This window comes from Lissotriton helveticus, chromosome 1_1 (assembly GCF_964261635.1).
Source record: "Lissotriton helveticus chromosome 1_1, aLisHel1.1, whole genome shotgun sequence".
Lineage (NCBI taxonomy): Eukaryota > Metazoa > Chordata > Amphibia > Caudata > Salamandridae > Lissotriton > Lissotriton helveticus.
The window spans coordinates 1,366,636,324-1,366,659,422 of NC_136057.1; the positions used below are offsets into that span (position 1 = coordinate 1,366,636,324).

A 23,099-nucleotide genomic window follows, 5' to 3' on the forward strand; every position below is an offset into this window, starting at 1 on the left:
ACGTAAAGAGTAGTGTGCTATAATAGAAAGCACATTGAAGCCGGGAAACGGCCACTACAACGCGTCCGTTTCAACCAAAACCGTAACCACGCATGCATTACAACGCATGCGTGTTTACAATGAAAGTCTTTACCACGCATACGTTTACTACGAGGTACGTAGTAAAGGCATGTGTGGTAAAGGGTACAATTAAAAAAAGGGGAGGTTGGGGGGCTCCCCCCCCAAAACAAACAAAAACAAACCTGAAATCGAGATGTGCAGGCAATTGGCGTCGTAGAAGAGGAAACGGAAAGAAACTTCTGCTTCCTCTTTACGACGTATGACGTCACCACGGAAGAATTCGTGGAGAAGGATAAGCGTGGAAATACCATTCCGTTGTAACGCATGCATGGTAAAGGCATGCGTTACAATGGAGTTCGTTGTAAGAATATACAACCATTGAAGCCTCTTCAGGGATATGAAGCAATAGTTAAATGTAATTGGAAATAAAAGCTGATTAACAAAATGCGAAGAATAAATGAGAACCCAGGGTTGAAAGACATGTTTGTATGCAGCTCTGTACTAAAAGCTAACCTCTAGGTGTCTGCGTAGGAGTGAGTCACTTTCCACAGTCTGTAAACCAACCAGGGAGAATGAGAGACTGGTGGGAGCTTGCAAATATAAAAACGCCAGGCTCAAAGAGGCGAAACATGCACTTTACCCCTTAATTTCAGTACTTAAAGTAGGTTATGTAATGCCTCTAAAGAAACCTAGAGTGTGCATTTATTGATTTTGTAACAAATTACGACGTAACCCATGAAGTAACTTTAAACTACTTGGGTGCTATGTGGAGCTACAAAACTCTGTGCTCCCATTTACGTGACATGGGCAGCGTTAGAGGAGTTTTCTAATTCACGATTTTCCATTAAACTGTTGAGAATGATACATTTTCCCACACTAACTAGGTCAACAGAAGCAGTGCCCATACATGTAAGTAGTCACAATCACAGACAAAAAGGCAGAAATACTATAACATTGTGTTTAATTAAATAAAGCTCTATGTAAAAACACACACACACACACACTTTGATATAAAATATTTTTCACCTTTCAGCACGGGTGGATCTAGGTTCACCCGGACCAAAGGGATTTTCAAAATTCTAGAGAGAAGCAGTCTACCAAATGTCTCAAATGAAGTACCAACTACTGAGAAAGGACAATGTTGGGTGAACCCAAGTACCAGGAGGAGGCTCCAGACCCCCAAAGAGAAGTTGTTCTGGACGTACCATGACTTTTAATGCATTGGGTAAAAAATGGGTGAAGATTGTACCCCATAGCCCCACAACATGTACAGCCAGAAATGCCTCATTTGGTGGAAATGTTCTCAGCATGCTGATCAACCAGGTCCCTGATTTCCAGGAAGGGATTAATTGTTTTGCCTTATTGGTGTGTCTTCCATTTTGAAATCTCAAGATGGCTGCCTTACCGATACCATTTTACAGTGGCCGCACCATCTGTGTTACAATCCCTTGGAAATAGGTTGTTTTGATTTTGTGCCTCAAAAGACGAGAAGATCACCAAGAGATGTGTCCTACATTATTTGTCCAAATATAGTCACCCTTCTAAATCAGCATCTAAGTCTGGGAAAACTAATCTTGATCTAGAATGGTCGCATTCCCTTGTCTTCTGTTTTGCCGTGCAGACATTTCTTAGCAAGCATAGCCAGTTCATTTCACATTTCACTTTCTCTTTCTGCCAAGGTTCTTAAGGGCATCCACCTCTTTTTCAATCAGGTGAGACTCCGCCATTGATTCAGTGAGCTGAAAACAAGAATCAAGTATGAGAACTGGTTAATGACTGCCATGCAAAATAAAATGTCTTTCAAAAGTCAACTTCTAGAAGCAAAGTATGATGAATTCTTCAAACAGATAGAGCCAATAGCATATCATTTCTCTGAGGTGTTTGGCACTCTAAGACAGCAAATCCATCTATCAGATTACAAAGAAAAAACATCAAAATCTAGTGAGCAACTATCCCTTGAAGTAAACAGATAATACAGGCTCATACCTCAGACAGCATAACTACCATTCAGAATAACAAGCATTGGCATAGCCAATAGGTCTCGCCTTTGGGACCTTATAAGCATTTATCTATGCAGTACAATATCCTTGGTGCAACCACATCAACTGTTGCATGGCTAAACACTTATAAGGTTCCAAAGGCGAGACCTATTGGCTAGTCCAGTGCTTGTTGAATTTTTGATTGGGCCACATGAGTTGCCGTTAGCTTGGGATCCACCATTGTTTGAACTGTAAGTGGGCAGAGCCCCTACTTGTGGCCATGAAGGCAAACTGTTGTTTTTTGGGCACACAAAACATTACCACCTCCTCTAAATAAGAGGGGTAAAACTCAGAAAACGAAGATTTACCTGCTTGGTCAGGAAAGCAACCATGGCTTTAAAGGACAAAGTGGTAACTGTTTGCCACCTGACGAGGATGTTTGTTTAATTCAGTAACCTCGAAGAGCACCTGGTTGTGTTTCATAAGTAATTTACCGTGCACAGAGTCACCGGTATATAATAGCTGTCTTGTGAGCAGGGCTTTAAGGACACTTTCTCTGAAACCTAGTAAACACGAGCATATGGTGCAAGCAACCCCATAATAAAGTCGCAAATTGTTCGAACTCAAGAATGCCCACAATGGGGTTTCGCTTTCACTTGCTCTTATAAAAGCTTCCACATTCTTCAAATCTCCACCCTCGAAAAGCGCCACAACTTTCAGCTTGCATTAAAAGTGATGAACACACACTGGTATAAACAAAGGCTATGCTTTGTCATTCTTGAAGGAATTGCTTTTCTTCTTTGGTTTACTCTACAAATAAAATTAGCGGATTAAGGCACAACATGCCTAGGTGTTTCCCTAAGAACACACAATTGTGTTATATCAGTACTCACTTAAGTCTTCCAGTGAGAGGCCCAGGTATGTGCACTGTTTGATGGGAGCACACAGCTAGGTGTGCACATTGATGAAACGTTGCTCAGAATAAAGGTCAGTCTGAGGCTTCCGGGCCAAGGCATTTCAGCACCAGTCAAAAATGTTTTGTAAGTGACAGAAAACGTCACGCCTGCCTTCCAAATCCACTCCCAGTGATCACTGCAAAGACAGCAGTCCCAATGAAACTGTCAAAGAGAGGGCGATTGTGTAATTCCACCAAAATCACAAGAGCAGAGCAACTCACCAGACGTGTTCCTAGTCCTCTTGAAAAACTCACATGCCGTGACTTCATGGGCCCTTTGTCCAAGATGAATAGTGTAAGATTAAAAAGCCCTCTCATAGGTCAGTTTGTCGAGGTGTTTCATTACACGAGGAGTCTGTCACTTAGCTCCTCTGCAACTGATAAGTATTTTAAGAGCACCTTCTACAAGTGGTGCAGTTACAGTGCCACTCACTGGCCAGCTCCCAGCAAGAAAGAACTAACAATCAGTGATGCAGTGCTTTGCCCTTATTTCTGCTAAGCAGTACTGTGTGGACTTGGATACCTGTACGTCAGCAGCATTAAGCAATCTGTCACCATGCAGTACTGCAGCGCCCACACTTACGGTTCAACAAGTAACTACTTAGCGCAAAGGATGTGATTCTATGATACATTCATGCTAATCAAGCAGTCAACACATACTGTCTAAGTCGACACCCCATAGTTGCTATTGAATACTCAGTGACCTCTTTTCAAATAAATCTGCAAGATTGCAGGAGTATGCAACACGTCATTGTGTAAACGAGCTCACACTAGTGTTACAAGCAATGAACTTTTCTTTGTGACCACACGTCTAATTTTATCAATGCCCCTCTATCAATGACCACATTTTCTGCTTATGTCATTTGCAGAACAGTGCTTGCCCCTAACCATGCTAATGCTTCTTTAAGAGTATCTATCAATTTAAACAGCAACTGAAAGGGATCCCTGTACCTTTGGATGCTGTGGGACTCCTTCCTAGCCCTGTGTAATGGAGACCAGAGTACGCTTTGTGGGGCGTGAAGCCTGATGTGAGCGGCAGTTGGGGCGGAAGGTTTGATAGAGCGGGCGAAAGTGAAAGCGCAAGCAGGCTGCTCATTTTCAAGCACTGCACTCGTGCTTGTGGCGCGCTCCTGCTCGCCCCCGCAGGGTGGATGCCGCCACAAGCACAAGAATGTTATTGGAAATGAGCAGAGCGACGGCTAAAGGTCTCCTAAGCAGCGCATGCACGCTGCATAGGCGCGACCTTAAAAGCCCTCAACCTCACAAGCTAAGACAGCAACACTATTAAGTATAATAAATAGCAAGCTACAGAAATCTAACAGGCTTAGGCATCAGTGTCATCAGACACGTCACATGGTGTCTGATCTCAGATGATTCAGCAGCAAGGTGTTGTAGACATCACACAGGGTTTAATAGCAGAACTATCCTTAAGGCAACATAGATCACAGACTTCAGATATATTGGGTTTTACATATTTCACAGGCTATGATAGCTGAGGTATCCTTTAAGGTATACAGATCCCCATGGGTCAACAGCACATCTGCACTTTTTGTTACACAGATATTAATGGATTAGGCAATAGAACTATTCATTGTGTAGATATGTAGGAAGCTGGCTCTTTATATAGTATAACCAAAAGAGGTGTAGTGCACAAAGACAGAGACTTGCTATAGCAATCCCAAGGTGCTCCTTTAGGGGGTGGTGTGGTTCAGCAGCCTTAGGCTTATCAGACAGGAGTGTTAAACATCTGCAATACACACACAGGCAAGGTCCACAACAATTTATAACAAGCATTTACAATGCAATGGTCTCGGCATTATTAAAGGTAGAGCTATTGGCATTGCTTGTGATTTTATTTTTAAATCATAAATAAATGGCATTGTTATTTACATTGCCAATAGTTTAATCGTTAAATAAATGGCATTGTCATTTACAATGCCAATAGCTTAATCGCTCGGCCGCAAGCACAGCCAGGGGGCAGGGGAGCAAGCACAGGCATGGGAGCAAGCACATAACAGAAGCTGAATCCGCAGCTATTCAGTGGAAGAGCTCAACATACAACAAGCAGGGAAACAGAGGCACGAAAACGGCGAGCACAATCACCGGATTATAAGCAGGGAAACAGAGGCACGAAAACGGAGGGCACAATCACCGGAAAGAAACCCCCTTCCGGAAAATTGTGCACAAAAATCAACCTTAAAGAGCAGATCCCACCGCTCGCAAATGTTCCCTGTGCGACCCACAAAACTAAGCAAATGCAGTGATGGTAAAGAATGACAGGCTCAAAGTTTTGACTGGATGTGTCTAGCGCCAAGAAGCCTCTGTACGACATTTACCGCCAATTCCTCACAAAATACAATGAAAAAGAAACGTGGTGTGTGTGCCTCCCTTTCATGCCCCTACCTGAACCCATCACAACCCTGTTTCCCAGCACCCACCTTCAGGCTAGGCAGGCGTACGGACAGTCCCGGGGTCATGGCCGCTGTGCACCAACTCTGCGCCCCTGAAACAGCAGCAGCAGCCTCGGGAAAAGTATCACAAACAAGGGGAGGAAGGGGAAGGAGCTGCTGTCTACGTCTGAATGAGGCTATATCTGGAAGGCGCACGCCACAGCAGCGGAAGAGCCCAGTTTGTCTATTCCAGGCGGGGGGATGCTGAACTTTCCCACCAGCGCACAAACAACTTTCAGCACAAACAAGCGCCCCCGCCACCCCCCTCCGCTAACGTCCTCGCTTTCATCCTGCATCCTGCCTCCCAGCTCAAGAAGCACCTGCGCAGTCTTGGGAAAGAGGCACACCAATAGGATACCCCATCACGGTCAGAAGAGTGATCTGCTTCGCAAACTAAGTGTCAAAAGTACACTACAGATATCCAAGCGCTACAGAGAGGCTTTCGTGTCAATCAATAGCGCTATACAAAACAGTACATTAAAACTCGCTTTAGAGTATTTTATGCACGTTCAGTTATGTGGAGGAAATGGGATGGTTTAAAAAGCACCGATATTCAACAGCGCTTGATTTTTTAAAAAACCCGGAAATTTAAATGGTACAACGTAGATTTTACACAGCCGAGAAGCCCTTCAGTATTAGAAAGTCCAACTTACAAAATCAAGAGACAGTTTCACGGGGTACAGCAAGTAAAGAAAATATGCATCTTATCAGACAGAAATGGGTCCAAGTTACAACACTGCCAAATGCGCACGACACACAGCCCACCAATACAACCCTATCCTGGGGTTGTCACCCTGAAACCAAGGTACAACCAGGAGCTATGTGGTGCGCACCTCAACTTCAGGGTGAAACTCTCCCATAAAGCGCCTCAAAGTGTCTGATCCCAGCGAGCGCATTGCGTCTTTTGACTTGGCATAGAGCGCCCACTCGAAGAACCGGGCCGCCTCCGGGCGCTGTGGGAGGAAGGGGCTCTTCCGCGATAGCTCGGTGTGGAAAGCTGCTTTCAGGTAACCCTTGACAGGGAGAGCTGGGGTTGCCCTTACCAAGGTGGAGTCGAGCAGCCTGTCCAAGCAGAGATCCGGCATTTGAGGCATTGATCCTGGCGCGGGGCGCTGTGGGCATGCTCCGGGCTCCCGGGCTGGCTGCTGGAGGGCTCCCGTCGCTGCAGGTGCCAGGCTCCGCTCTCCCCTCCTCGCTGGCTGCGCCCTGCCTCTCTGCCCGCTGCCACCTCTCTGGGGTTTCCTCTACTGATTCGCACTGATCTCAGGCCTCGGAGTCAGCGGCGGGGGTGGAGCAGAAGCAGCAGCAGAGGAGCCCCGGAGTAACAGCGCCTCTATGACCGAGCCCTGGAGTAAAGACTCATGAAAAAGAAGCCAGCAGCGCCGGGACCTGCAGATCCTCACCTCACCGCAGACAAGAAAAAAATGGCGCCCGCCAGCTTCCGATTTTTTCGGATTTGGGGGCGTGGTTTTGCTGTTTTGAGTGACAGGCGACGTCACTGTCAAAAGAACAGCAAAACCTACGCCCCCAAACCCGAAAAAGACGGAGCCTATTCGGAGGGACGGCTCTCTCCTCTAATGGCTGGCCTCCATTTAGGAAGCCAGCCAATGGGAGAGAGCCAAAAGCAGAGGCGGGACTAATAGTCCCACTAAGAAACATAAAATCTCGGACTTCCAGTTCTGCCTTCGGCAGACCGGATATTACCTCGACCTAAAAATGACTCTTATCTTTATATAATGTTTGGCACCAAGATCATCAAAATCAGGTAAGTACGTTTCGAGTATACATTTTTATAGGTGTGGAAAATCAACACTTCAGTGCAGTTCCTGAAGAGTAAATGGTATCCTATGGAGGAAAGACATACACTGTATATAGGTACTTTGCAGCGTCTTGTGGGTCAATCTCCTGAACTTAAGGTAAGTATAGGGCAAGGTCCAAGGCAGCACCAACAGGTCACCTTAGGCAGCACTTGGACAGCCGGTTGCAGAGGTGCTTTTCAGCGTCTGGTGCACAATGTTATCCAATGGGGGATAAACTTGTACTGCATTCGGGCACTTCACGAGACTTACATGACCAATCTCCTGGACTTAAGGTAAGTATGGGGCAAGGTCCAAGGCCACACCATCAGGTCACCTCTGTAGGCTCTGGGGCATCTGGGTGCAGAGTTGTGTTTCATCGTCGGGTGCCCATTGTTAGTCAACAGAGATCAGTCCAGTCGGAAAGAGGCTGCAGGTCTGTACTAGGAAACCAGTCAGGCTGAAACAACAAAGGAGATCAAGTCTCACGATGCTCGGGGACCCCTTTGGTCCATTTCCGCTTGGGTCATAGGTGACGGGTACAGAGGTGTCTTAAGGCATCAGGTTTTTACAGCTGAGTCACTCGTGGTCAGGGGGGCTGCACAAAGAGGCTGCAAGAGGCATCAAGGAGTCCCCTACTGGCAAACCCAAGGAAGGCTTCTTCTCTGGAGGACCACACTGGCACCGTTGGCTCACTTCAACTCGAACTTGGAGCGACTGGTGCAGTGGTGCTAACTGGTGTCAAGTTTACGCGGTCTGGAGCCTTCATAGTTCTTTCTTTGGTACCTGCAGGGTGCAGGGAAGCAGCTCCGCTGCTCCACGTGAGTTCCAGAGTCAAAACAGAAGTGCTAGTAGTCCTCCCAGGCTTTTGGAGGTCCAGTAGCTTACAGGATGAGTTGACTTTGGCACAATCATCTTGAACAGCAAGCAGACCAGCAGGACTGGCGCCAAGTCAGTTGCTTCTTCCACAGTTCTTGCTTTTCACAGCTCTGCAGTTCTTCTTCTTCTATTAGGTCAGCAGGGCATAACTCTGTCCCAGATTTCCAAGCTCTAACATCACAAAGATGTCAGACTCTGAAAATTTGCATTCACTTAGGTAGCCCCTTTTAGAGGTGGCACTAGCCTGAAAGTGAACACACCTTTCTGACTACTGATTTTCCCACCTGTCCAGGTGCCAAATGGGCCCTGGACGGGGGGACGGGGGACGGGGGGGGGGTGTAAGCACCCTCTGCCTGAGCAGGCTTGGTTCTTGAACTAGGGGTCAGAAACTAGTCTGTGGTGGCAGCCTGGCTAGGACCAGTCAGTCAGCACTCTAGTAGTTGGTAGGTTTTCAGGGGGTACCTCTAAGGTGCCCTTTAGCTGCATGTATTAATAAATCTGTCACTGGAATCAGTGTGGGTTTATTAATACGAGATGTTCGATACCAAACATCTCTAGTTTCAGTGAAGCCATCATGTAGCTGGGGAACTCGCTTTTGACCAGTGTCCAGCACATGTACTTAAAATGGCTTCATTGGTCACTTGTTCTGGAAGTAATTGAACTGGCCAGCACAGGGGCATATCAGCTCATGCAGATATGTCCATACATGTAATATACTGCACCCTGTCTTAGGGCTTTAATTCCTGCTGTAGGGGTGACTTACAAAAATTCGATGCAGTGTTAGGGAACATGGACAGGCGTGCGACGTGTTGGATTTTCACTTTTTGGAGCACACAGCGGTAGTCTGTATGAGTTTGGTGCTGGGGCCCTTAGAGTGGCCCCAGCCCCAGAGTTGGAGCTCTTAGGAACCCTATTTAATACCTACGTCCTAGGTACCAGAGGAACCACTTACTAGGGACTTACAGAGGTGCTAAAAGCCAGGTCACTTGGGGATCAAATGACCAGTTGTCTTGTTTTGGGGAAAGAACACTCACACTGGGAACATGTTTAGGAGGAAACCAGTGCACTTCAGCCAAAGTTGCATTAAATGACAGGCAAAAAGTGGGGGGGACAGGGACTACTGCAACAAAAACCCAGTTTCCTACAAGATTTATTTCTTATGCCCAGGGTTCACAAAGGAGAGATTTTTCAGATTATACACATCTCACAGATACAGACAGCAGATCCACTCTCAATGTTATGCACATCTTACAAGTTAGTGCACAAGACCTGTCCTTAGGTTTCGAAGATCATTTACAGACAGCAGAGCTATTCCTCAGATCCCACCCCTATGCCCTCACCATGTCCAACAGAACCTCCACTTTCAGCCTCAGCAAGTTGTTCTCCTCCTCCAGCTGCTGGTTCCGTTTATGCAGGCGCTGTACTTCGTTCCCTGTACCACCAGACTCTACTCAAGACAAGAAAAATATTGAATATTAAACATAAACAGCCTCATCGGATGGTGGCAAAAGCAAGACTGAATAGCTAATTCCTCACATGTGGTATGTTTGCACTGGTGGGGGGGGATCTTTCATTTTTGCTTGAGTGGATTCCAGTGGATCTATTTAGCGATATAGTTGTTTGAGACACTATCCGTGTTCATAATGGTGCAAAGGTTTAGGGAGCAGACCATAATGTTCGCTAGTAGTCCCTTTGAACAACCAAGTATCCCTCATCTCTTTTTGGCCTTGCTTGTGAAACACCTTTGACGAGTCCACAGCTTGCACGAAAGTGCTAGTCTTGCCAGGAGAATTTCTCACCAAGCCAGTCAGCCTCTAAAAGGGTAAATGGGCCAGGAACAGTTAGTCACACACCATGCTTTAGCTGGGCACGTGACTTATTCGACTCCAGTCTTACCCACCTTTCTGGAGTACTGCCCTGGCATTCAACTGAAAGTGGCCACGGCATTACTGAACTTTTAAAAGACCTAACAAATTATATTTAGGTCAGCCTACGTCTGATTTTTAAAGACTTGAGGAATATCCCTACCGTGTTTACAAAATCTCTGCACTGCCATAATTATTCTGTTTGGGAGGCAAACACGCCCAAAACAAAATGCTCTCCCTGGTGCCCACCAGCTCAGAGGCATAATGTGCAGCAAAAGCAGAAAACACAGCAAAGGTAGACTGGAGAGTGTCACTTATAATGAATGACTGGTTTTGCCTGTTTGCAAGACATTCCTATATTCAGCATTCTATTCAAATTCTGCATTTTTTACACATAGGGTAACAAAATGTTGAGCCCCCGAAAATCTTCAGTACTGGTTGGTGTGCCCATTTGCTACCGGGAGGATTTGCCACAAGGAGGTGTGGCGTTCAGCAAGACTGGTCAGGAGAGATCTATTTTTGGCATATTTTGGAGCATGTACTAAAAAGAATCTTAAAAATTCTGAGATTAGTATAACTAAATCTCCTCTCACCCTAATAACTACAGATGGTACTCGGGGATTACCTAAAGCCAATGGTGAAGAAACCCAAGACAATGGGAAAATTACACTTGTGTTGAGCGACCCAGACTTCATGGAACTCTCTCCACCTGGTAAATTCCCGTCCACCGTTTTGTTGGCAGCGAAAGCCTCTCAGGAAAATCTCTGGCACAATTACCATATAGGAGAACTGATGGTGAAACAGACGTAGATTATGGACACCCTGAAGTGGAGGTGAAGGCTGCTCTAGACATTTTCCATTACAAAACCAAGGCAAGCTCTGTGATGGAGGCTTCAGAACGGGGTGTTTTACAATTACAGTACTAAATTCCACTACTCGATTAACAAATCAAGAGCTGGAAATTCCCAATCAAACTGTACAAGAAGGGGGGGGGGGGGGACTTTACTCATACGTTTAGGGCAGGACATGTTTGGTGTGAGAAAAGAGGGGGACAGGGAGTTTTCCATATCATTTATCCACCAAAAACTAGTCCCAAAATGGTGTAAACAGATGTTGACGTTTCCTCAAACGCCCATATTTTATCACAGGGTGTAAACAAAGGGGGGTTTCGAAATGCAAAAACATATTATATATGTGGAGGAAATAAAACACTTTTATAAAATGCCAATGCACATTTCTGCTACACACATGTGAAAGATGCACAGGAGAAAATATGGAAAATAATTTCTCCTGGGTCTTTAACCTTGGCTGTTTTTAATCAATATGTATATTGTTGCTAAAGGTAAAGAAACTACTGTAGAGTACTTTTAATTTTTGGGGAAACGTTGATGCAAACATAGATTTTCATTTAACAAGCAGTGAAACGTGCCATCTACTCCCTTTCTCAGCATTTTGCGCCTCTGTAGAAGATGACAGTCTATTCATCCACACATAGTAACCCGACTATGCCCACGGATCGACTAAACAATGTAATGCTCTTTAGCCATGCAAAGTAATGCCTTGCCCAGTAGAGCTTATATAAAAATAAAATACAAATTTATAACAAGATACAGTAGTCTGCTCCTCTTCAGGGTTTATAAAAAATTTACATATTCTGTCCTGAACATGTCTCTCCTGAACCAAGGTGAAAGTGGTCGCAGTCTGATGCCATACCATACTCTTGAGTCACCAACTTCCTTTGCCCTCTACAATTCAGGAGATATGGAATAAGATAAACGATTTTGCCAGGTCTGTGCAGACTATCAGCCTTTATATTGCTTACTAGGCCATACCTGCTATCCATTGCCCGTTTTCAAACTTCAGGATCTGCCCCGCGATGTTCATATTTGGAGGGCCATAGTCCAATCCCAGCTCTATCTCCCTCACACTACGATCCAGCTGAAAAGATGGACAAAAGGAGCAGAAGAAAAGGGGAAACAGAGAGAATGTGGAAGGAGAGAGAGGGACATGATGATGATGTTAAAAGGATGAATACAGAAGGGAACATAAATGAGATGAGATGGAGAGTAAAATACGTACAAGGACATACGAAGAGGGAAAGCAGAGAGTGATGGAGGAGCAGGTAGGCAAGTAGAGGAAAGTAGTGGGGATCACAAGAGAGGAGGGGTGAGGGGAGAGAAAAGAAATGCTTAAGTTCACTGCACAACAGAAATGACACATTATTGAAGGGTTTTTAAATGTATCCAAGGTTGAGAATGCTTAGTTCCTCTGAGTGACATCAATCCGATCTAAAAAGAGAGAATGGTGCATTACAATAAAAAAAATACACGCTAGATGTCTTGAAACAGCATTGGGTAGAGTTCACTGAGCACTGATCTGCTTTCTTTCATACAGAAGGCATTTGGATGTTGAGCACTGGTGATGGATAGCACTATTCCAGCCTAGGTAATCTGGCGCAGTGTTAACCAGGGAGACACAATAACATTAAATGCTTTAAATTCTGTTGTTATGCACTCGCCACCCCCTGCGTTGAGGTCACGTTCTAGTAGCTGCCTGAAGTCATCAGTGGCCTCTGAGCCTTTTCTTAGTGTAGCCTTCCTCTCTATCCTTGCAAGAAGGACCCAGTCTCTCAACTGCACTGTCTTCCTACAGGACTCGCCACAGACTTGCACTCAGATGCAGCCACTGGGGCAAACTAGGAAAAATGTGAATAGTGGCCAACAAGAGCATGGGTTCGGATCGAGGGCATGTAAAAGAAAGAAACACACGTCACCCAGCTGGCCCCCATTTCTGGTTTCCTAGCTGGGCTCTCTTCTCGATCCTCATTCTGAGCTAATCCCAGGTGTATCACATATTACAGTTAAGAGCATGAATGATATGGTTTTGCCCCATTACAGCACCCAAGGTTTCAAAGCCATTTGTTTCCCATTTTTCTCTATTTTTGCTTCTTGCTGCCGATTTTTTCCTACTGAGAGATCCACAGTAGCACAATGTACATGTGGATGTTACATGTGGTCCAGTGATAGCAAGGGTTGCCTGCCCCCCCCCCCCCCCAGTAGCTCTGCACGTCAATCATAGAGAACCAAGCCTCTCCTGGGAACCAAGGCTGCTGTGACAAACACACAATGTTTCAGATCAGAAGGGCTTAGCTCAGAGCAATGTCTGCAAATGGAGGGTATCAGCAGACCTTTCATTAACAGACAATAGTAAAAGAGCACCGAGCAAGAATGCAGCAGAAAATGGTGCATAATGTCTATAAGCATCCTAGTGCGATTTTCACCTCACACAGTAGCAAGCACGTGTGTGAGTTCTGCTAAAATTCTGCAGTTCACCGGGACCCAGATTCCCAATTACTTCAAGTGAAATGAAACCTAATGCAAATGAAAAGTATGCATATACGTGCTTGCTCCTCTGAAAATATAATTGCCATAATGTGCCCGGGCACGACCTGATAAGAACAGAAAGTTTGTCAATGAGCAGCCATACTTTAGGAATCAGAGTAAAATTTGTGGCATACAGATTTCTGTAGTCAATTTTAGCAGCAGAAACCATCAAGAATCCAAAAGGTTGCGTGCCTCCTTTTATGGGTGACCACATTACTCCAGATTATCACAGACAAGATCTCCAGCATTGAACTCATTAAGGAGGGCCGCGATTGGCAAGAAAATAATTGAGCCGGTGATGGCGGGCCAGTGTGTGGATTGAGGACATCACTCGACTTCGAAGCTTGTGCAGAACTTTATATTGGCAGAAATTGGGGTGCAGCCATTCAGGAGCAATACCGGCAACTACATATCCCAGCATGCATGGCTCAGCTGCCATACGGACTACCTATTTAGGTGCGCCATAACGCATGAATGACTCTGAGACGCCGTACCTGCACCCTTTGACCCTGTGATGCCTCTGAGGAAGAAAATTCAATATCGAAACGCGTCAGGCTTCAAGCTGCCTGTATCATTGACGTCTGTGGCTGTCCATACCAATAAAGGTTTTTAACATTGCAGTGACCCGAGTGCTTCTTGATGCAAAGTTCTTGATGCAAAGGGCAACTGTGGAGCTTGAGATTATATATATATATATATATATATATATATATATATCCCACAAAAATGCTCTTGGTCACGTGACCAAGGTGCGGCTGCACCGAAACGCGTCGGGTGATTTGTTTGACATGTATTTTGTTAAATAAATAAATAAATCACGCTGATAAGAATTTGGGCTGAAGCTGCTTTTGTTTGGAGACTAAGAGCATTTTTGTGGAATTCAGGGGCGTCGCTACCCCGTTTCAGCCCGCCGTCACACAGAGGCTCGAGGATTGGCGAAAAAACTATATATATATATATATATATATATATCTATATATATATATATATCTATATATATATATCTATATATATATATATATATATATATATATATATATATATATATATCCAATACAAATGCCCAAGAACTCCCACAAAACATAGCGGCGAAACATCCAAGCCTGAAGCCCATAAGGGGGCAAACTGAAAATAAAAAGCTGGAAGAAACGAGCGTTGCCAAGCATCTATAACCAGCCCCAGAGGAAGAGTCGTCAAGACATGAAACGCGTAGGGCAAAAATAATCTTTTCCGAAGAAATGGAACGAGAGCAAGTGAGATCCGTATGGATGGTAAACAGTGGATTGCCCTCCTGAGTTCTTGGGCATTTGTATTGGCCATTTTGACACGGGCGCCTAAACCATGGGGAGGAGCACCAGCCCAACAATGTGAAAATGGGAGGCTGCGAGGAGGAACAATTCCCTTTCATATGCAGCACTGCGAGCCAAGGCACTAAAAGCTCTCGCTCCATATTCCGGACCTTACTATAAGGATAAAAAATAAGGTTAAATGAAAAAGATGCAATCGAAGACTCGTTTCTGGGACTTCTTATCCCACAAAACATAGCGGCGAAACATCCAAGCCTGAAGCCCATTAGGGGGCAAACTGAAAATAAAAAGCGGACAAAGCTGGAAGAAACGAGCGTTGCCAAGTATCTATAACCAGCCCCAGAGGAAGAGTCCTCAAGACTTGAAACGCGTAGGGCAAAAAGAATCTTTTCCGAAGAAATGGAACGAGAGCAAGTGAGATCCGTATGGATGGTAAACAGTGGATTGCACTCCTGAGTTCTTGGGCATTTATATTTATATTGGACACATATATATATATATGTTTAACCCCTTGCCTGCGCTGAACGTTCCGCGCTGGTGCGGAACATTCTATTGCGCTGGCTGGGCCGCGACGTTCAACGGACGTGCGCAGCACTACCGAGGTAGTGCACGCGACGTCCGTTGAACGTGGGCAGCACTCAAGGGGTTAATAAATATTTAATGTCAACATATGATTTTTTGTTTTTTTTAATATAATTATTGTTTTGACTTTCCGATATTGAATAATTGTTATGTTTCTCAATTTGGAGTTCTCTGACCACTAGCACTTGTTAAAAGTTTATGATTTATTACCACTGTTCTTTAGAGATTTACTTGTTTTTTGCATGTGCTTTCCCTGTCCCTGATCGGATTGTAAAGGTTCCTCCCTTGTTTTTTCCTCGTTATTCACATTCAGCCATTCCTGACCATTGCTTATAAAAATATTACAACACAACTTCTCATTTTGGGATAACTGGATAGCAAGAAAAATACGATGAAATAGAAAGGGGGAGGAGAGTGCATGGGAGGAAATTCTGGCCCATAGGGCAGGGTTCAGGACTTACCGCATGTAGGTTGGAGAGCGAAGCAGACTTCCGAGGAGGTGTTTTCTTAGGACTAAAGTTGTTCCCAAAGAGCGGCATGATGCAGAGTTTTGGAAAAGTTGTACCTTAAAGCTAAAGATCAAGTGACCGTCCTCGAAAACACCAGGCGGGAAGCCTGTGAATGACAAAAAGTGGGGTATCTTGAATGCTAGAGAATGTGAAATGCTTCTGCCTTCCTACCCAATCAAGGGATAAACATACAACAAAATAGAATTATACCTAGGCCATGAATAAAGTGTCACATTATAGGAGCTAAAGAATTGCTTTGGGAGCATGGTCACAGCATTTAACCAAACTACGTGAACACCAAGCTGATATTCCTTCAGATGATAATGGCACGTGAGGCCTCCAGATTCATGCGAGTAATTGTAGCCTCTATTGGATTCTGGGAACTGTATTTCTCCTTTTCACCTTTGCATGCTGGTAGCTGACTACCACACACATGCTGCAAGATGTCGTCTGAATCCCTCCCACAGTGCATGTTTGGAGCTGTAACTCGACCACATCAGCTCCTATAAGGCATTCCGGAAAACACATTCACGACATGGACTGATGGTGTGTTTGAGTACATACACTATAAGGACAAAATCCATCTACATATGTGTGTTACAAATGGCTCTTTTTAGGTCTTGTCTAGGCAGCGTTTGCGCTGTCTCTTAGAGACATGCTATATTCAGGATATGGGAATTAAGCAACACCCATCTTTCTGATTGGCTCGCTTCCACCAGGCACACACGCATACCACCAGCTGTCAGTGCCTGCTTCCGCCAGGCACTCACACCACCAGCCGTCAGTGCACGCTTTCACCAGGCACACACACTACCAGCCGTCAATGCACGCTTCCACCAGGCACACACCACCAGCTGTCAGTGCACGCTTCCACCAGGCACACACACCACCAGCCGCCAGTGCACGCTTCCACCATGCACACACACCACCAGCCGTCAGTGCACGCTTTCACCGGGCACACACACCACCAGCCGTCAGTGCCGCTCTCACCGGGCACCCACACCACCAGCCATCAGTGCACGCTCTCACCGGGCACACACACCACCAGCCGTCAGTGCACGCTTCCACCAGGCACACACACCACCAGACATCAGTGCACGGTTCCACCAGGCACACACACTACCAGCCGTCACACACTACCAGCCGTCGGTGAATGCTTCCACCAGGCACACACCACCAGCCATCACTGCACGCTTTCACAGGACACACACACCACCAGCCGTCAGTGCACGCTTTCATCAGGCACACACACCACCAGCCGTCAGTGCAGCAGGCAGGCTCTTCTCAGAGTTTCTGGGTAAATATATGTTCGATGCCTGGGAGGGAGTGGGTCGAGTTTCCTTAAACCATGCTGAGTATGCAGGTGCAGTGCATGAACTCCTGTGTGAGTGAGTCATGCTGCCTGGGGCTCACTCACTCCACACTTGTAAATTGCGCCTGCACCAGGCTTTTTCTCATATGCAAAGTTCGGCGCATGCGCACAGATAGGCAGCCCCCACACCGAATGGAAACAACATTCAGAGCAATGAAAACAAGTTCATTTGATGCAAAGAACTGTTAACAAAAACCATATCCAGCTATTGTAGAACTGGCAACTTAAACAAAACAGCAACAAAAAACAAACAAGCATTGGCATAGCCAATCGGTCTCGCTTTTTGGATCCTATGAGTATTTAGTTATGCAGCAGAATATCCTTGGTGCAACAACACCAACTGTTGCATGGCTAAACACTTATAAGGTCCCAAATGCGAGACCTATTGGCTATGCAAATGCTTGTTTTCTTTTGTAACCTCCCACGAGGACTGCCCCTCTCACATGTGTTGTTACTCGTCATGTTATTTATTACTGTCTGAGCACTCTTTTTTTTTGTTTAGACTCAGGAACTCGCTCGTGCCTACGCTGGCTCCCTCTCCTCGTAAATTATAAACAGCTGCTATTTATATTTGCTAATGCTTGCTCCCCCTCCTTGGCTACAGCTCCACCCCTTCACCCCTCACTGCCTTATTGCCCCAACCACCTCTCCGAGGCACGTTTGTTTTTTTCTTTTAATTTGTCTCTTCTCTCCCCAACACTGCTTGACCGCCCCTCCGATATTGCTGTTTTTTAAAATTATTATTTAAATTAGTAGATCCCGGACAGCAGATTAAGAGATTTGCAAAGAATCACAGAATATTGAACCAATGCCGAGGCTCGAACACTGGTCCCAGGTCCCGAGTCTACGTAATTCTACGTTCAAATTCATACATTATATGGTACTACACAGGGCCTACCTCACACCACACAGATTGCATGCTATGTTTCCAAGGGTATTTACAGCATGCCTCAGATGCTGTGAACAGGATGCAGACTTATTACACATGTTGTGGGCTTGCCCCATGCTTTCATTCTACTGTGCACAAATAGGTACTGCGCTGAAAGAAGTGGTGGGAGGGACTAACTGGAGTACAGCTGAAAGATGCTTGCTTGGGCTGTACCCCTGAGCGCAAAAACTACAAGGTGAAGGCGAAATATGCAGACCTGGCACTTCTTCTCTCGAAATGCCTAATAACTAAAAGATGGAAGTCAACATCCCCTCCCCCAGGCATATCAACTTGGCCGGAAGATGTTTTACAATGGGGGAAGGTGGAAGGTGATGCGCTCTGCAGAGAAGAGTACAGGAGAATACGGAAAACACAGATAGGCATGGAATGGGGCACCCTACTACAATCCTTAAACCCTAGACATACCGAGAACCTGATCAACACATGCATTGACCCTGGTCCGGCTGGACTTTGAGCGACCACTAGTAAGGTACTGACTGATAACACACCACCCGAATATTATGAACTAGAAGTCATAAGTATATCCTCATACAATTGGTAACGCCCCGGATACCCCAATTTATTATACTGTATTGAGGTTACTGTCCATACTAGAATCCATTAGGAGGGTACTGTCCATGCAACCAATTCCACTTGTAACACGGCTCTGAATGTTGATATCTGCCAGTAAGGGGGAGGTGAGGGCGGGTTTGAAGCTTTACCATATTTAGGGATAGTAATGTAATGTACACAAAGTTATGCATTGCACGAATACTAAACTTTGTACTGGCTAAATGTCTGTTACTGATCCCCACTGTGATATCACGCAAGATATATGTAAACAGTGGAATATTTGATCATAATTGAAGGGCAGAACCGCGATAAGACCAAGCATTGTATGTACTTTAAAAAATCCAATAAAGTTTGTGAAGAAAAAAAAACTTAGTAAGGGTTCCATGTGGGCCATAATATGTGATGCAGTATTTGCACAGGATATGTTGTGCCAGTGATAATACTTATTAAGGTGCAGAGATGCAATGTGAAGGCTTGCATTGTTACTGTTGGTACTGTTCCTTTAGTGCCTGCCCAAATATGGGGCATTCGGGGTTACGCTGTTTGTTTCAAGTGAGGTATGAATATTTTGGGGAAAGAAGTCCCACTAGAAATGTATTCTCGATTGGTATGTCTGTCCTTCCAAGCTTAATAGATTTTAGCCAAGCCAGTTTATTATGTTGAAGAGAATGTGGCTTGGGAATAAATTTGAGCACCGGCAGTTTTTTAGAGGGGGCCTCGAAACGGGTCTCTATTGGGCTGTGTTTTGTGCCCTGGCACCGGCGCTCCATTTTTTTCCAGACTGCAATGACTGCAGGCACAAGAATCTGATTTGCTTACACTGCTCACTTCTCACTAGTGGAGAAGTTATGGCATGACGTTATGCCAGGTGAGCATTATAGAGGAAGGGAAATCCATTTAAGAGAGTAATTTTCTCTCTGGATTTCCCTTCTCTTTTTGAAATTCAGTAACAGCAACATTGTCGTGGTGTCACCAGGGCTTTAAGTGAAAGCTTTTTCAATATTATATACAAGCCATAGTAGCTGCTAAAGTATCTTACAGAAACTAACAACCAGGGCACGAGTCGGAGGTACACGCGGGTGGACGGCGTTCACCCACTTTTTTCACAGGGTGGACGCCAAGAAGTTGGGCCCCACTGATAAAGATGCTGAATTCGTCCCGGTGTAATTTCCAAACACCGGGATACTTTCAGCAGCGCCCGCACGTTGGTGTCTGCTTTTGATCCACAACAACCTACAGGCGGGGAAGGGGCTTTCTTAGTTACGACTCCTGCGTGCCCCCCACCCCCCCACAGCGCCTTGAGACCCTCACGGGTGAGTAGCGCGCTTACAATTGCCCGATTGATTGATAACCAAGGCCAAATCTGAGGGGTCATCAGGCCTCCTTTTGTTCGAGTCTCCTGACTGGCAGCAGTCAGGGGCCTTACACCTAGAAGTAAATGCAGAAGAGTGGAAACAGAGGCTCATACCTTGTTAGCACTAAACACATGCTTAGGAGAGGTAGCTTTTCACTTTGTTGAGGCTCTGTTTAGGAGATGTGCATGCACTGTAAAAATGTTGGATGTGTTGATCTTTCCCAGTATTTGCACAAAATAAATAGCATTTATATAGTGCTTACTACCCCTGAGGAGGCGTTGTAATAATTTAAATATCACTATTATTTTTTTTAAAGCACTATGGCTAGAGAAAGCTTACGCTGACAAAAGGCAACATTGTTTTATGTGTAGCGTACAAAAGTGTGAATCTTCTGCCTAAATCAGGAAGGTTTGCAAGTATACTCGAAATGTGCTCAAATGTACTCATGATATACCTGCTAAACATGTATGTGATGGCTTAAGATCTGATGTCACTCCTTGTGATGCTACTTCCTGGGATGTCACATGCTGTGAGGCCACTTGGTTACTGATTAACTATGTTAGCACCCCAAATTCTTTTTTTAGGACTTGTGCCCTGCTAACAGCCATTGACAAAGCCAATAGTTCTGACTTGTTGTAGGTATGATGTTACTTGTAACCTATTTCTGGATGCAATTACAGAAACAGCAAAATGCAAGTCGGGCGGTACACAAACCTAAGCACAGATTTTTAGGTTACGTGTTTTTAAGCCACGCCCTTATTTATATTGGCTATGCTCCCCCCCCCGTTTTTTCACCCTATTTAGAACCCTAGGTGACAACACCTCTCCCCTGTACACAGGCGCGGTGCGTCCATTGGGGCGTAGGGTCGTAGCCCCACTAAGCCCCATGGACCCACCGCGTCGTCACTAAAATACAAAAAAAATATTAAAATAATCGCGCTACCCGCCGGCCGGGAATCTGGGAGATACCCGACTTTTTCAGAGATTGCGCAAGGTGGGGGAGGGGGATGGGGGTGGGGGAGGAGGCTGGGCCTGCTGCAGCTGCGCAAGTGGATTTTTGGGGAGAAACAAGCCCGCGCATGCGCAGATTGTTTCCCCTGTGCAGTTCCCCTTAGAGAGAGGACCAGGGGGCGGGCCGCAGCCCCCGGGGTTGCACAGGGCGACTGGGCGAGCAGTCATGGTGCCCCCCCAGCTAATCCTGGCGCTGCATACAGCGCCAGGATTGGCTGGTCAATACTGCAGCCAGGGTCCCTGTAAAGAACAGAAAGGGGTCAGGTATCTTGCGGTCAGCTATGACTACTTGCACTGATAGCCATATAAACGAAAAAAAAATCAATGGAAATATCGAGTGCTAAAAGAAACGTGTAAAGGAAGAGAAAAGACATAGATAAGAGGAACAGGGAATGAAAAGAGGGAGGGAACAATGGCAGTGAAGGGAAAAAAGGAAGGAAATAATGCGAAAATAAAAGCGGGAAATGAAGAGAGATTGTGGGGAATTAAAAAAGCATGAGTGGGAAACGGATGGATGGAAACATGCTGGTGTTTCTATATTAAAACGTTTTCAGACCTTCATTAAGGCACTTCACAGGTGCAGCAGAAGCAGCTCAAGCTCCCCTTATTTGCATGGGGGCACGAGCAGTGGCGATAAGTCATATGACACTTATCTTGCTGGCCAACAACAAAATGCATTTGACTATTTCTAGGTCTCTCTTTTAACCAGAGCTGGAAATGAGAAACAAGCACTGGCAAAGCCAAGACGTTTTGCCTATGCAATGCAATGTTTTTAGACATGTAAATCAGCACTCGCGCTGTGCAATATGGCTTAAAGTAAATAAAAGAAAAAGGCACAGCAGGGACCAGTGCAAAAACCCCATTTTGTATCAATTGTTTGGTCCAAATGTCAGTGCATAATTTCACCACTGTAATCTAGTCTATTTGTTTTAATGTTTTGTGTTTGGGGCATTCTTTGAACTGTTTTTTTTTTATATTGATGCGCAAGCAAAGAATCTGTGACTCCCTCACATTCTCCATAGTTCAATTACATTTGTTTACCTAACCATTTGTTGTATAGGATATATTCCTATACAATAATCCTAGAGGAATGACACCACACAGTTACTGGCTGGGCACTTCGCACACGCATATGCAAATTAGTTTACGCCTCACCACTGTCTAATGTCACCAGCCGCCCCTGCCTGTATATGCTGTGAATTTTATTATTCCCACTCCTCTAGGCGCACTTTGGGAGCTGTAGTTCCACTGCAGCGTGTGGTGAAAGCAGTAATTGCCGTTTAAGGTGCAAGTTGGGAGCTGTCGTTTTTAAGCCCTGGTATACTGGTAGCAGTGTTCCTAAGAAGCATTTTGTAGGCTCCCTCTTTAGTTAACTGACATAAAAACTATTCCCCACTCCCTTTCCGGAACATTATAGTAGCTACCTCCACCTCCTTTCGCTAGTCCTGCCAGTCCCTCTGTTACACCCATCAAGCTGCAGTTCGCCACTTTAGGCTTCTTTCTAAACATCCCAGTCTCTTACCTTGCCTTTTTCCCCTGTCTCTTTAACTGCCTGGATTAGAGTGACACACTCTACGCAGGCGCCACGGCCGTCGCTCATGCGCACTGCATGGCTCAACCTTGGGAGACACCAAATGGCAGAGTTAAGAGGGGCATCGCTATCTCGGGAGGCCGGTCGGATAACTTCTAGAGCCCTCACACCCCTGTCCACCGAGAATATAACATTTATTTATTATGCTTGCAAGAGAAACTGGCTATGTTTTTAAGTGAACTCCCCACCACTAACGGTCAGTTAGTGTCGCCCAGCGTTGCAGATAGGGTCGCCCAGCGTCCGTCACTATGGCGACCGCGTCAGACTGTGCCGCGGGAACAGCGGCGGGAGAATCCACTGAGCGACGAAGAATGGGGGAGCTTGAAGCGCGGTAGACAACATATTGTAAGTGTGCCGAGGGACACATGTATCATGTATTGGGTCGGGTGGAAAAGGGAAACGACCACTACTCGGGAACAAAGGGGTCAAGGGACCTGAAGTACAGTCCTCACCGAGTAGTCCACTTCTTGTCTTAACGCATTCTGGGATATGTAGTTCGGAACC

General features: G+C 45.5%; 2 protein-coding genes across 2 annotated transcripts in view; one reads left to right on the forward strand and one right to left on the reverse strand.

Moving 5' to 3' along the window:
- Nucleotides 1–1,004: 1,004 nt before the first annotated feature.
- Nucleotides 1,005–22,671, reverse strand: CBY1 (chibby 1, beta catenin antagonist). Its single transcript, XM_078683594.1, has 5 exons — nucleotides 22,527–22,671; nucleotides 15,718–15,871; nucleotides 11,817–11,922; nucleotides 9,460–9,566; nucleotides 1,005–1,799 (listed from the first exon to the last, which is right to left on the reverse strand). The coding sequence occupies exons 2-5, from the start codon at nucleotides 15,793–15,795 to the stop codon at nucleotides 1,719–1,721; spliced, it is 372 nt and encodes a 123-aa protein (XP_078539720.1). The 5' UTR covers nucleotides 15,796–15,871; nucleotides 22,527–22,671; the 3' UTR covers nucleotides 1,005–1,718.
- Nucleotides 22,672–22,865: 194 nt separating this feature from the next.
- The window catches only part of FAM227A (family with sequence similarity 227 member A), a 102,979-nt gene continuing 102,745 nt past the window's right edge, over nucleotides 22,866–23,099 (forward strand). The window contains exon 1 of the mRNA XM_078683601.1: nucleotides 22,866–22,940. The gene's annotated coding sequence lies outside the window, so the exon portion shown is untranslated. The remainder of the gene's footprint in view (nucleotides 22,941–23,099) is intronic.

Excerpts from the sequence above, each read along its gene's own strand:
- CBY1 (XM_078683594.1), bottom strand. The coding sequence starts at position 15,795 with ATGCCGCTCTTTGGGAACAACTTTAGTCCTAAGAAAACACCTCCTCGG. Across the intron at positions 11,923-15,717 it reads CGCTCTCCAACCTACATGCG|CTGGATCGTAGTGTGAGGGA; the intron begins GTAAGTCCTGAA and ends CCATCTTTTCAG. Across the intron at positions 1,800-9,459 it reads TGGAGGTTCTGTTGGACATG|CTCACTGAATCAATGGCGGA; the intron begins GTGAGGGCATAG and ends TCTTGTTTTCAG.